The 14,633-nt window shown below is 38.3% G+C and overlaps 1 protein-coding gene across 1 annotated transcript in view; it reads right to left on the reverse strand.

Moving 5' to 3' along the window:
* The window catches only part of LOC125454874 (lutropin-choriogonadotropic hormone receptor-like), a 153,638-nt gene that overhangs the window by 9,188 nt on the left and 129,817 nt on the right, over positions 1-14,633 (reverse strand). The window contains exons 9-10 of the mRNA XM_059648852.1: positions 7,472-7,540; positions 2,873-2,947 (exon numbers count right to left, since the gene is read on the reverse strand). Coding sequence (XP_059504835.1) covers positions 2,873-2,947; positions 7,472-7,540 — 144 coding nt within the window. The remainder of the gene's footprint in view (positions 1-2,872; positions 2,948-7,471; positions 7,541-14,633) is intronic.

Consider the following 14,633-nt stretch of genomic DNA (forward strand, 5'->3'; position numbering starts at 1 on the left):
GAACATAACCATTAACAGCAAATATAAAAAGAGTAGCTCAGTCAACAAGCTTGTTTCCCATTCCAGTAGATCATGGCGGATCTGTAACTCAACTCTACTTACTCTGCATTTGGACCATGACTCTTGATACATGCCTCCCAAAATTCTATCAACCTGATCCCCTACTACCCTGACCCCCACGATCATCACTTTAGTCTTTGGAGTGTAGGTGCATTGTTAGGAAGGGAGTTCCACAATTTTGATTTGGTAAAGGTAAAGGAACAGATATACAGTTCCAAGTCAAGATGGTGTATGGTTTGCAGGGGAACTTGCAGGTGGAGGTGTTAATTTGCATCTGCTGCTGTTGTCCTTCTAGACTGTGGCAGTTATGGGGTTGGATGGTATTGACAGAGGAGCCATGGTGAGTTGCTGAATTTCTGGATTTATGTTCTGGATTTTCCCATTCCTTGCATAATCATCAATTTGCGCCATCTAGATTATGTGATGATTGTACTTGTTCAATGGGATATTGACTAATGGCACTGTATATCACAGAAATAATTCAAATAGATTGGCAGGAAACAGCACTATGCATGCAGAAATTCACTGAGGCAATATCTGGGCCAGGAATCTCATAGAAATATAAAAGATTTACATTGTAAGGGGAGGTTGGTTGGCCCATCTCATCAGCTGCGTGAAAAACAATTATCCAGCCCAATTGTTGGACAAAAGTATGCACTCGGATATCAATGACTTTATTGATTCAGAATGTCAGAGAGCAAACTAACTCTGTTGGTCAGTGATGCCTCATTCACTGGTCTATTGTTGAGAGCAGGTTATAATGGTATTAATGGCAGGGTTTTGGATCTGATTTAATAATTTTAATCCAGTAACTGTAATATTTCATTAAGTTAGGGAGTGTATTTCCCATTTTCCACTTTGGATATGCACAATGATTTTTTCCTATTATTTATAAGTACATGCACACATATAGAATCTCGTTATGCTTTACCTGGTGCATGGCTACACATACATAATTTTAAAAACTGTAATCCTATTGGTTACATCGTATTGTTTATCTATTATGAAGGGGTAATAGCAAAATCATAAGTGCTCAAATTTAACATTATCCTTCACTACAATTCATTAGAATTTCCTTCTGGTTGTCAGCTTCTGAGAGCAGTAGGTGCTTATTTACATCTCTGGGTCCAGAGTGACCAGTAAAAAGAAATCCCTGCTCATCAATCCACCTTTCAAAATGGCTGCCCGTGCTTTGAATTTTCATTCAGGAGAGTTGCTAGCTTTGGAGATGGACTGGGCAACACTATCTCCAAAATGTGTCAGGCAGAAAGCCTGTTTCGGGGGTCAGGCCCTTTGTTTAAAGTTTAAAAATAAAAGTCAATACAGATAACTGTCTCTCTTGCTCTTACATCATCACTCTCCAGGCCCCATGCCAGTTTTTTAAAGCTTCGCGGTGGGTCCAGCCCGGGATTCCAATGGGAGGGTTCCAGTCCTCGAGCCCAAAACCAGAAATGGATTAAGTGGACTTTGTCTTAAAATCCCTTTCTTAAAATTTCTTTTCTTTATTATCACGGAGGACTATTTTATTTTATTTCCTTATGTTTCTAATTTATTACTATGATTTTGTATTTTTGAAGATCTGTATTGCTGGACGTTTTATTTCTTTAGTTTTCTAATGAATTTTTCTCTAAGAATTTGTACTCAAGAATCTGTACCTAGGTACCTTTGCACCTAAGACGGTACCATAAGAGGTGACTTGTAAACTTTTCACTGTATTCAAATGTATTCATGTGGCAATAAAGTTAATTCAATTCCCCTGAACACACTCTCCATGGCTCTTGTATCCTCTAAACCAATTTAGTGTCTTTGTTACCAAAACAATAACCCTCATAACCCATGTGCCACCTTACATCTGTATATCCATCCCTCATGACCACTCACCCCCACATCAATCTACTCAATCTCTCAGGTCACCTCCTACTTCATAAGCTTTCAATATGTCCCATGGCCCTTTATAGTTCCTATGTAAACTCAGTACCAACTCAAATCCTCTATCAAGTGTGTTTTGCCTTTCCCTTTTCCTTTCCATGCCAACACATCCATTATCCAGCATCAGTATTAATCAGACAGCACCATTACTGAAAATAAGGTCACCAGTCTATTGATGGTAGTGAAAATAATGTATACACTCTCAATAAAACAAATATTCAGTTCATTGAAACTGCTTCAATTAATTCATTTCACTTAAGTTCTCAAAGACCCATAAAAATGAACACCACTTATGTTGACAAATGTTTGCTACATTTGCAATTTAGCAATTTGAGCTGCCTATCAATAGGAACCCCAATGCGAAAATGGTAGTTTGGGACAGAAGTGATGCATCAAGAATCCTGTAATAGTTTAATATGGACATGGTCTGTGAAGCAGCTAGCGGTGTTTTTCTTTTACTCCACACATTCATTTGGAAAACTTGGTATCCCCAAGAGCTCAGATGTATTTCATGTGCAAGCAAGCCTTTTCCTAATCTCAAAATGTGCCTTATCTCCAAAGCAAATCCTTTACCTCCAGCAAAGGTGGTCTGGGACCAGATCCAAAAGGTTATTTTGCCTTTCTAAAAAGAAAAATTATAAAAAAATTCTTGTACCTCTCATTCCCCCTCATACCCATGCACTCCCTATACACCACTCATGACAACCCATGCAACCTAATGCCTTCCACCCATTCTCATGCCTCCTCTACCATTATGTGTTCACTTCCACCATCAGTCTTTCCCCCTCCACCTACCATGTCAATTTATTGAGTATCCACAAGTCCTCAGCACATAGCAGAAAAAACATAGTTCCATTATTTAATATAAGTTGTTGTGACTTACAATACGTCTGGTCCAATAGCTCCTCTAAAAGCATCATTGTGTATTGTCCTTAAATTTTTATTATCATTAAGTTCCCTGCAATTAAAAAAAAAATTAGAATTTGTTAAATGTTCGAGGATATAAAGAATATACTTCACAGAATCATGGAATTGTTATCACAGAAGGAGGTGACCTGGCGCACGCGGCCGCACCAGTTCAATTAACTAGTGCCGATCCCCTGCCTTTAAATCAGATCCCTTCACACCATTTCTATCCAAAGAATCAACCAATGCTCTCTTGAATGCCACAGCTGAATCTGTCAACACATTTCCAGGCCATGCAATCCAAACCATAATTGCTCGCTTTCTGAAAAAAATTTTTCTAATATCACCCTTGCTTCAATTTGCACATTACTTTAAATCTATGCTCTCTTGTTCTTTATTGCTTTTACAAGCAGTAACAGCATGTCTCATTTACTGTATCCAGCCCACTCAATATTTGAAAACCTCTATTAAATTTCATCTCAGTCTTTTTCTATACAAGGAGAACAGTCCCAACTTCTTCAATCTATCCTCAGAATTCAAGTTTCTCTCTCCACCTATGTTCTTTACTCTCCATCTTCGGTCCACCTGCCCCTCTCTCCCTATTTATTCCAGTTCCCTCTCCCCATCCCCCTCTCTGATGAAGGGTCTAGGCCCGAAACGTCAGCTTTTGTGCTCCTGAGATGCTGCTTGGCCTGCTGTGTTCATCCAGCCTCACATTTTATTAGCTGGCCAATGGTGTCTGGTTATATGACTAGCTGTGGTAGCTACTCAATTAAGCCACATGTGAATGTAATGTGGGTTCGTATTTAATAGCATTTGTGGACTTGAGTCAAAATGAGATACCTGAATTCATTTCTTTTCAAGGTTAATGAAAACTCAGAAAAGAACTTTTTTTAAAGAAAATACAGGGAATACGTTGTAAACCACATTATTCGAGATAATTGCTGGTCTTGGTTGCTTGAACTAACTTCAGGAAAAAGGTCTGTTTAATTGACTGAATTTCATGGCCGTTTGGTGTGAACAATGTTTTGCAGTATTGGAGATAATTTTGGATATTTAGTTGAAAAAAATCCTTGTTGTGAATCCATGTTGTGAAACCCGATTACACTCTTAAAGAGTGTTAAGAAGAATCCTGTATTTCCAGAGCAAGCTGCATTTGCAAAGATCATGAGCACAAAGATCACTGTGTTGGTGTCAGTGGTCTGCACATGTCAGGTCAACATTCATCATTGAAAGTTTCACACCTTATCTTCATTTTTCTCCTTTAAGAACTAAGACTTACTGGCCAAAAGTGTTTATGTCTCAAAGAGAACCTCTGCAGGAATCTTTTCTTTCCTATTTTCCTGGTGTGATTAGGTATGGGTTTGTGTGTTCGTGTTTGGATTTCTTTAGAGGGGTGAACATTTTTATGTTTGTATTACAAATTACCTATGTTAACCAATTCTGCATTTTCACTGCGTAAGTTTTGTTTTATAATAAATAAATAATTCTGTGTTTATTAAAGGCTGATGGTAGAAAAAGCATATGATTAATCATACCAGGAATGGCTACTACAATAAAATCTTTATTATGACTTGTTGAGTACTCTACAATACTATTGTGCATTCTGCAGTCTCTCTATCTCTATTTAAATAATATTCTGCTTTACTACTCTTCCCAACAAAGTGGCCAACCTCACATTTCCCACATTATCATCCATTTGCCCACTTAATCTTTTTGTAATCCTTTGTAGATTCTTTCAGTTCTCCTCACAACTTGCTTTCCTATCTATTTTTGTACTGTCAGCAAATTTGGCTACATTATACTATGTCTCTTCATCCATGCCATCATTATAAATTATAAAAAATAAGACTCCAGCATTGATCCCTGCGGCACTCCATTCATTACAGATTGCCAGCTTGAAGATGAACTATTTATTCGGGTCATCTGTTTCCGGACAGTTAGTTATTAAGATAAAGTCTAAGGTTGTGAGAGTCCAACTAGAAGATATAGTTTCACAAGAAGAAAGAACTTTGAAAAAGAATTACAATATCGTTCAGAACCCTGAGTTGGGGGAAGGAGGGTCATTTAGGAATTGGAAAAATTGGTTTATGATTCCAAATCACCATGCAAAGCTAAAAAGTTCGTAACAGTCACTGAGGTAGCAGAATGGTCCAAGAGGACAAATTTGAACATGAATGTAAGCATTTCGTTGCCTGAGATCAAATTACTTCCTTAATTCTAGTCTTAATAATAGCTTCGTGGTTTTGAATTTGCCCTTGTAATTTTTTTAAATTCTAACATCTGTTTTAAAATGGGCCATAACCCCTTGAGTTGCTTATCAGAAAATAGCAAGTATAAGAACAACTTATCATGTACATGTAGAGTACATTCTTTAAATTTATTCACAGCAAATTCTTTGCAGAAGAGGCAAAATAATCCTGAATTTTTAATTTCTTGAAAATGCAAGTGTGAAGGCATTTTTCAAGACCTGAGGTTATCTCGAACATGTGATTATTGTTTCCAGATGTAAGGCTGAAATAATAAATCAAGAAAGAATTTAACTAAAAGACCCACTGTAGCTTGGCTAAAGATGCAGAATGATCTGACTGGATCAACAATATGCAGAAGAAGTTTTAAAACCTTTCTGTCAGGAAGACTGGCCACTGCTTTTTTGTTACATTCCTCGACTGTTGAGCCTTTCTCTTTCAACTCAGAATCAAAAAGCTGGTTATTTTCACAATTTGGTAAAAAAAAATCACAATGAAATATTGATTTATTTCAATATTGGGCTGTCGAGCCAAGAGTTCTGCCTGTTGATCCATTCTTGCACTGGCCCTTTTAGAAATTCTGGGTTTAGTCCTTAGTATGAACAGTGGCATAACTGAATGCTGCTGTTTTGTAAAATGATAGTACTGTGCTGGGATGAAGGAGTTTGAAATTTAAAGTACATGTACATCCCGAATGCCTGAAAATATTGGCCCCAGCTGAGGAAGTTTTTAACATTTCCTGGAGCCTTCAACAGACATAAGCAGCTATTAGACTAAGCATCATCTGATCAGCTGACAGAAGATTAGTACAATAGTGACAGCTCAAACTGAATTGACCTTCCATTCCTCGTATACTTCAGCTCAGCCAAAACTCTGATGCCTGTATCCTAACTCACTGCAAGTGCCATTCACTCATAACCCCACTCAATTTTAAATTTCTCATCCTGTTTTCAAATCTTTCCATTACCTCATCTTTCCCCAACTCGGTTACATAGTCCAGCCTACTATGCTTGAGGTCCTCTAATCTGGGCATTCTGCACAACCCCTGTAGTTTTGAAGTGCCAGGCATACCCTTAGCTGCTGAGGCCATATATTAGGAAACCCTAACCTAAATCTCTCCAACCCTCTATCTCAATTCTCTTTAAGATGCTCACATAAACCTTCTACTTTGACCAAGATTGTATTCATTCGTCCTAGTACTTTGTGCTGTGGCTCAGTGTAAATTGTATTTTGTTACTGTTTCTATTAGTGCCTTGGAGAAGGTCATTTAGGTCTGAGGACAATTTTTCTTTCACCCAGAGAGTTTTGAGCTTGTGGAATTCTCTACCACAGAAAGCTGTTGAGGCCAAACGATGAATGCTTTCAAGAAGGAGTTAGATGTAGTTCTTAGGGCTAAAGGAAACAAATGGTATGAGAAGGAAGCAGGAACAGGACACTGAGTTGGATGATCAGCCCTGATCATATTGAATAGCTGAGCAGATCGGAAGGGACAAATGACCTTCACCTACTCCTATTTTCTGTGTTTCTGTGAATTATTGATTGATGCAAATTTTTGTTAAATTAGATTTCAATTTCTCAGATGTAATCATTTCTGTGTTGTAGGAGTAGCAAGATTAGAAATGTGTTTCTAAAGAATGTTGATTTTTTAAAATGACTTTATAGATGCATCTATAAGTTGAATCTCCATAATTTTGTTGTTCATTGCACAGAAATGAATCTTTGCCCTCTCCTTGCCTCATGGTTTATAATTTTGCAGCATTTAGTGAACAGAGAACGACTTTGGGCTGGGTTACCACTAGTTTGAAAAGTATTCAAAGTTTCAATGCACTTTCCTCACAAACTAATAAGCATGAAATAGCCATCTCCAAGCATGTGTTTAAATAGGTCATTGGATATCTTTATCTGCACTGTTTCAACTAATAAAGCTGCAATTGACCTAAAATATATTTCCTCATGTCATCACTAAATTCCTTAAGTTCCCAATTTTAAATTCTTTGACTTATAATGTGATGTTTTTATCATAAAATACATTCAGAAAATAAGTAACTGTCGTACCGAAATCTAAGAGGTATTGTATTGCACTTGTGTCTTGCATTCTAGTTATCTGTGATTGAAAACCTTGGAGTTATCTTCTGGCTTGCAAACTACCTGCTTAGCATTCTGTTTTTCTGTACCGTCCTTCAAAGACGCCAAAGTGGAATTCTAAACGTGCAAAACAAATTACAACTATAGCAGTTTCTGGTTTAAATTGTTTTTAAAGGGCACCAACTGTGATAAAGCTATCCATATTAAATATTGTATAAAGTCAAGCAGTAATCCAAACGTACAACTTATCCAGCTTCGTTGCATTGAATGCATGGCTTTGTACATTTTCAAATCCATTTTTGTACAGCTTCCTGAAAAGACAAGGTTTAAGAATGCATTATTTTATGAATTATATATTAAGTGAAATGAAAGGCTTTAAAGATTTGGTGGTTTTGCTTGACTTCCGAAGAGGACATGGATAATTGCATTCATCACATGATAATTATCTTATTAATAACAACAGTAAATTGAAATATTTAAAATGAAATCTTGTAAGAATTATTATATGGCAACTATCTCATCCCAGATTATTGCAAAGTATTCTCCAAATTGTTCCTTATGTTCAGTTTAAATCTTCTGCCACATCATTCATCAATTATTTTCTAAAAAGGGATTTCCCGATCAAGATACTTGTTCAAGTGAGATAAGTAATCATTTTGATAAATAGAATAGGAACTCAGAACAGTTTCAAGCATGTCATAGGTATGTCACTGAAATCAGTCTATTTAACATTATTGATCTTCAGAAGAGCACTATAATTTACATGAGCTTGAGAGTTCTAGAAACAAATCTAGCCAGTGCTAGTGAACAAATGCACAAAGTGCACATGTATCCAGATTTATAGAAAATTCTGAAATAAAACTTGTTTGTTCAAATTCCTAAGCTCTTCTTGAAGGTGCAAGGTTGTTTTCTTGTTAGAAAAGAAACATCCTTTATCTGTACTTGGATTATCACTGAAAAACTCATAGAACAGGAAGGATGCAAGATAAGCATCGTGGCAAAGCTCAACAAAAATACCTAAGAATCTTTAAAACGTTTTTTTTAAGAGCTGACTTTTTTTAAAAAATTGTTTTACAGGTTCTGCTTTTAGAATTAAAAACAAAGAAAATGAACTTCAGAACCATAGTAAAAAGAATGGATTGATTATTACTATTGTCACATGTACCGAGGTACAGTGAAAAATGTTGTTTATGCACTTTACAGGCAGATTGTACCATGCAAGTGCTTCATGGTAAAATCTGTTTTATTTGGAACAAGGAAAACACAAAAACAAAACACTCTTAATCTCACTACTTGGCAAAGTTTTACATAGTTTGAAGAATTCAGCTGTAGAAGAAGAAGGCCATTCAGCCTATGCTGCTATTGCCAGCTTTTTGAAAGAGCTTCCTGATTAGTCCGACTCCCCCATTCATTCCTGATATCCCTATAAATGCCTGACCTTTAGTATTATCCAATTCCCTTTTTCCAGCTTTATTATTGGATCTGCTTTCACCACCCGTCATTCTGAACATCCCACATTATTAACAATTATTGCATAAAATGTTTTTCCTTATGTCATCTCTGGTTCTTTTGCCAACTCCCTTAGATAGAGTCAGTCCTCTGGTTACTGTCTCTTTAGCCACTGGAAACAATTTCTCTTTATTCATTCACTTTATCAAAATCATTCATGATTTTGACTCCCTGTATAAAACCTTCTCTTACCTTTCGTTGTTTCTCTGGTTTCTTCAAGTAACTGAAGTCTTTCATCCTTAATATAAATGTAGTTAGTTTCTACAGCACAATCACAATACTTTCTGCCCAAAATAGCCATTATATTTCTGCTGGGCCTTATCAATATATTATAAATGTTTAGCATAATTACCATGTCTTTAAATACCATTAATCATATAGATTCTGTCTGCCTTCTCATTTTATCCTGTTGCCTGCAAATACCTGTGTACGTACACCTGCAGGTCTTTCTGTTCCTGCATCTTATTTAAAATTGTACTTATTTATTAATATTGCCTCTCCTCAACCTTCCCAACAAAATGCATCACTTCACACTTGTCTCCATTAAATTTCATCTGCCATGTGTCTCTCTATGTCACTACTCTTCTACATCCTCCTGTTACTATCCTTCTCATTGTGTATTACTAATAGAATCATAGAGTAATACAGCATGAAAACAGGCCCTTCGGCCCAAACTGGTACATGCTTATCATGGTGCCCACTCAACTAGTTCCAATTGCCCTCATTTGGTCCATATCCTTCTAGACCCTTCTCTTTCTTGTACCTTTTGAAATCTTTTTAGATGTTGCTAGTGTATCTGCCTCAAGCACTGTCTCTGGCAGCCCATTCCATTTACAGACTACTCTTTGCATGAAGAAGTTGCCCCTCAGGTCCTTAAATCTATGCTCTCTAGTTTTTAATTCCCTATCCGTGGGAAAAAGACTATAGGGATTCATCCTACCCCTGCCCCTCATGATTTTATACACCTCAATAAGGTCATATCTCATTCTTCTACATTCCAAGGAATAAAGTCCTATCCTGGCCAACCTCTCCCAATAATTCAAATCTATTATTCCTGGCAACACCCTCCTTAAACTTCTTTGCAAATTTTCAAGTTTAACTATGTCTTTGCTATAACAGGGTGACCAAAACTGTACGCAATACACCAAGTGTGGCCTTACCAATGACTTATACAACTGCAACAGTCATCCCAACTCCTATACTCAATACCTCGACCAATGAAGGCCAGTATGGTAAATGCCTTCTTTACCATCCTGTCCATCAGTGATGCTGCTTTCAACAAAGTATGTATTTATACTCCTGGTTCCCTCTGTTCCACAACACTCCACAGGACCTAAGCATTTACTGCATAAGTCCTACCTTGTTTTGACTTTTCAAAAGTCAATGTGTCACTCTTATCGATATTGAATTGCTCTTGCCAATCCTCAGCCCTCTTCCTCATCTAATCAAGATCCCTCTGTAATTTTTGATAACCTTCTCACAATCAACAATACCTCCTAATTCTGTATCATTGCAAACTGATGAATCATGCCTTGAACATTCACATTCAGATTATTTCAGTAAATAACAAATAATAAAGGTCCCAGCACTGGCCCCTGTGGCATACAACTAATCTCAGGCCTCCAGTCCGAGAAACAACCTTCATCCACCACCCTCTGCTTTCTACCATCAAGCCAGTTTTGAATCCAGTTAACTAGCTCTCCCTGGATCCCATGTGGCCTAACTTTCATGAATAGCCTGCCACGTTGGACTTCATTGAAGGCCTTACTAAAGTCCATATAGACAACATTCACTGCCTTACCCTTGTCCATCCTCTTGGTTACCTCTTCAAAAAACTCTAAAAGATTTGTCAGACATAACTTCCCATGCACAAATCCATGCCAACTATCTCCAATCAGACCTTGACTAGCCAAATGTTGGTTGATCCTGTCCCTTAGTATCCTCACCTGCCTACCACTGATGTCAAGCTAGAGTTAGGCTAAACTGTCAAACAATGTAAAGAATATCGACCCAAAATTTCTGATCCAGCGCACATTCCCTATTTCCAAACCAAATCAGACAAAAAGTTACCTGCTTACCTTCCTATTACATTTTTGAGTCTGATTTTCAAACTGGAATATCCAACAGATGCTCTGCTGCAAATAATGCAGGTGGCTTCAGAACGAATTTTCACAGAAATCTTAGTCCCTCATGGTCGTATCATGGTAAGTATTCACTATTTAAAGGTCCCAAAACTGTTTTAAAAGTTACGGAGAGGAGGTAAGTGTGTAAATTAAATAGATGACAGTATAGTGTATGGGCTGTCAGGTAGGTGAGAGTTAGGGTGGCAGATGAGTGAGGGTAGTGTGACAGGTAAGTAGTTGAGGTAGGCAAAGGAGGGTGGCAGCAATACCTTACATTTAACCAGACTGAACTCCATCTGCCATTTTCCAGCCCACTGATCCATTTGATCAAGATCCCATTTTAATCTTAGAAAACCTTCTTCACTGTCTACAATGCCACCAATTTTGGTATCATCCGCAAACTTACCAACCACGCCTTCTAAATTCTCATCCAAATCATTTATATAAATGACAATCAAACAAGGACCCAGAACCGATCCCTGTGGAACACTGCTGGTCACAGACCTCCAGTCCGAAAAGCAACCGTCCACCATTACTCTCTGTCTCCTGCCATTAAGCTAATTATGTATCCATTTGGCAAGTTCACCCCGAATCCGAAGTGACCTAACTTTGCTATTTAGTCCACCATGCGGAACCTTGTCAAAGACTTTACTAAAATCCAAGCAAACAACTGTCTACTGCATTTCTTTCCCTTTGTTTTGTTGATTTGGTCTTTTGTTTGTTTCTTCTCCATCCCTTCATATTGCTAACTAGATGGTTTTATGTGGCAATTCATACTTCATGTTGACGCAACTTCTATTTATTCATTCAATCCATTATCACTCTTTGTCCCTGTTGCATCATGACATCATTTCTTACTTAATCTCCCGAGGCCTCTATTACATCATAAATCTTTTCTTTTGTTTGTCCTGGCACTACCAACTTCCCCCGCTGCACCTCATGCTGCATCACCAACGATCATTATAATGCTGCAGCATGAAAACTTTGCACTCAAGGACATGCACCAGCTCATGGATGGGGCCAGGCTGCACCTAAATAAATAGAATCATAGAATCATACAGTACAGAAGAGGCCCTTTGAGCCATTGAGTCTGTACTGTTAAAATCTAGCACTAGGCTATTAGCTTTCAATGTTATGTCATTTCAAGTGCTTGCCCAAGTAGTTTCATCCATTTTAATTCTGGCTCTTTGTTCACTGTTGTAGTGCTTACTTACTTTAATCCAAGCTGGATGCTAACAGCATCCCTGCCTTGCATTGTCTTGACTTGCCTTTTGCACTTTTCCCTCAGTCAGAAATCCCAGGCAATGTTTGCCTTGTCATTGAAAAGAGATGAAGGTAGGAAACTTGTCATAGTTGTCACCTTCTCACCTCTTATGGGCTGCCATCGTAGAAGGGAGTTGATTGGTTCAGTTGACTGGACAGCAGGTTTGCAATGTGAGTGCCACCAATATGTGGGTTCAATTCCTGCACTGACTCAGGTTACCATGAAGGACTCTCCTTCTCAATCTCTCCTCTCAGCTGAGGCACAGTGAGCCTCAGGTTAAACCACCACCCTTTATCTCTCTCTCTCTAATGGGAGAGTAGCTCTATGGTCTGGCAAGATAACGGTGACTTTACCTGACCTTTCAAAATGAAAGATAGGCACATTATACAAATGAATTAAAAAGAAATGAGGGGCACAGCTATTATTTTTGATTCAAGTGAGGATGGGTCATGAATGAGTGAGTAGATAGTGCAGACAGCATACAGGGTTAGTGGTTTCTGGGGTTGGAGAGAGTGGCAGTGAGTGAGGGAAGATGATGCAGGTAATAGTGAGAGTGATAGAGCATGTGCTTCGGTGGGAGCTGGGTGCATTAGCAGGGACAAATGTCTATGAGGTATCAGAAAGAAGATGGTGGAACTTTTTCTGGTTGAGTGAACCTTCGTCTGATGTTGCTGAGCATTCCTCCAAATACCTGAGGGCACTTTAACCTAGGTGGCAACCTTAGACCGGAGTGGCATGGTCTGATGTCATAGCCTTCACTGCTGGCTCTGGGAGCCCTGTGTTGGCATCACCTAATCCAGCAGGTCCTCCAGGACCTTGCCCACAAAGCAAGTTGCTGAAATCTCCCATGTCAAGAACAGTGCAGAGCTCCTCTGGACTGGCAGTGGTCTGGGTGCACAATGGGCTTTTAAAGATGGGTCAGGCACAAGGGATATCGGCAAATTCTGGGATATCCGGTGAGTGGCAAATTGTTCCAGGCATGGTGCATGTAAAATGGGGTGGAAATTGGATGTGGAGTGGGGTGGAGTAGGCTATTACTGAAGTGAATTTGGTAAGATGGAGCGAGCAAACACCCGAGGCCACATAGTAGGAAACCCTCCAAAAACTTAGCATAACTTTGGCTTAGCCAAAAAAGGTCAAATTCGGCTCATTAAGTCTTTTTGTCTCCACACATGCTGCTTGACCCACTGAGTTTCTCCAGCTTTTGTTTTCTTATTCCAGATTTCCAGTATTTGCAGTATTTTGCTTCTAATTGAGTTTCAAACAGTCTTTAATTGGTCACTGTCCACCCCCCAGGCACTTGACACGCTTTGGTTTTAGCTGGAATCCTGTTCTGGGCATATCTCCAACGTACAATACGACACTTTGATATTCACATTGTCTGCATGCCACCATTGGGGTGGTAGCTACTGCCTTTGATGAGCTACCACCACCAAGGTCATTCAGTCATATGAAACTTTTCTCTTGGTCATTCCTCCAGGACACCACTGTGGCACCAGAAAGACCCTACTCTCTGGCAGCAAATACACATTATCTCTGCACCAACAGCAATGTTGCACTGAACCTTCATGATGTATTATCTATTATTTATAATTCTGATAGCCAAGTCTTTCATTCTGCAACTTCATCACATTTGAAAGTGTCAGATTTGGCAGTGACATATGAAAGGAGTGAACAAGTCAATTTGCATCAGTTGTTTTAAATACTTAAAACACCAACAAATAACATTCTAGGCAGGATGGAGTTATTTTCTCTCTTTTCCTTACCTATGATCATGTAATTTGTTTCTCTTTCCAATTATTATCTTTAACCAAGCTGCAAGCAAATATACGTTTTGCATTAAGACACATTCAAATAGTGTATAATGGAAGTTTTAGGTGCAAGTCAGACTGTTCTATTTGTTTCTTTTGATAACTCTAAATAAAATCTTTATGTACAGACATACTTCCTGCTCATCATATTCCAGACATCCCATTTTCTACGTCTCACCTCAGCTATCGTATTGTGAAATGCAATATCCATGTGCAACTGACAAATCATAATTTAGTAGGTAGGCATCAATTTATTCAAATTGGAAAGGTGAGTATTGATAATTAAAGGTATCATTAGTATTAATGCCTTAAAAATATCCAATGACACCATCTTCTGAGGCAGAATTCCAAAGTTACACAAACCTCAGAGATGGAAAAGAAAAATCACCTTGTTTACATTCTAAAAGGGTGACAGCTAATTTTAAAACAATTCCCCCTAGTTTTGGACTCAGCCACCAGAGAAAACATACTTTCCACATCTACCAGAGTGAGTTTCCACATCCTCCTTGTCAATACCATTCAGAATCTTATAAGCTTCAACCAAATTACTCCTCAGTCTTCTGAAATCAAGTTGAAACAAACATAACCTACCTGATCTTTCCTTATGAGAGTTACTGCACACAGGATTCAAGATGTGGTCTCACCAACTCACTGTTCAACTGAAGTACAACCTCCTTACTTTTACATTCAATTTCTC

This window comes from Stegostoma tigrinum, chromosome 9 (genome assembly GCF_030684315.1).
Source record: "Stegostoma tigrinum isolate sSteTig4 chromosome 9, sSteTig4.hap1, whole genome shotgun sequence".
NCBI classification, from domain to species: domain Eukaryota; kingdom Metazoa; phylum Chordata; class Chondrichthyes; order Orectolobiformes; family Stegostomatidae; genus Stegostoma; species Stegostoma tigrinum.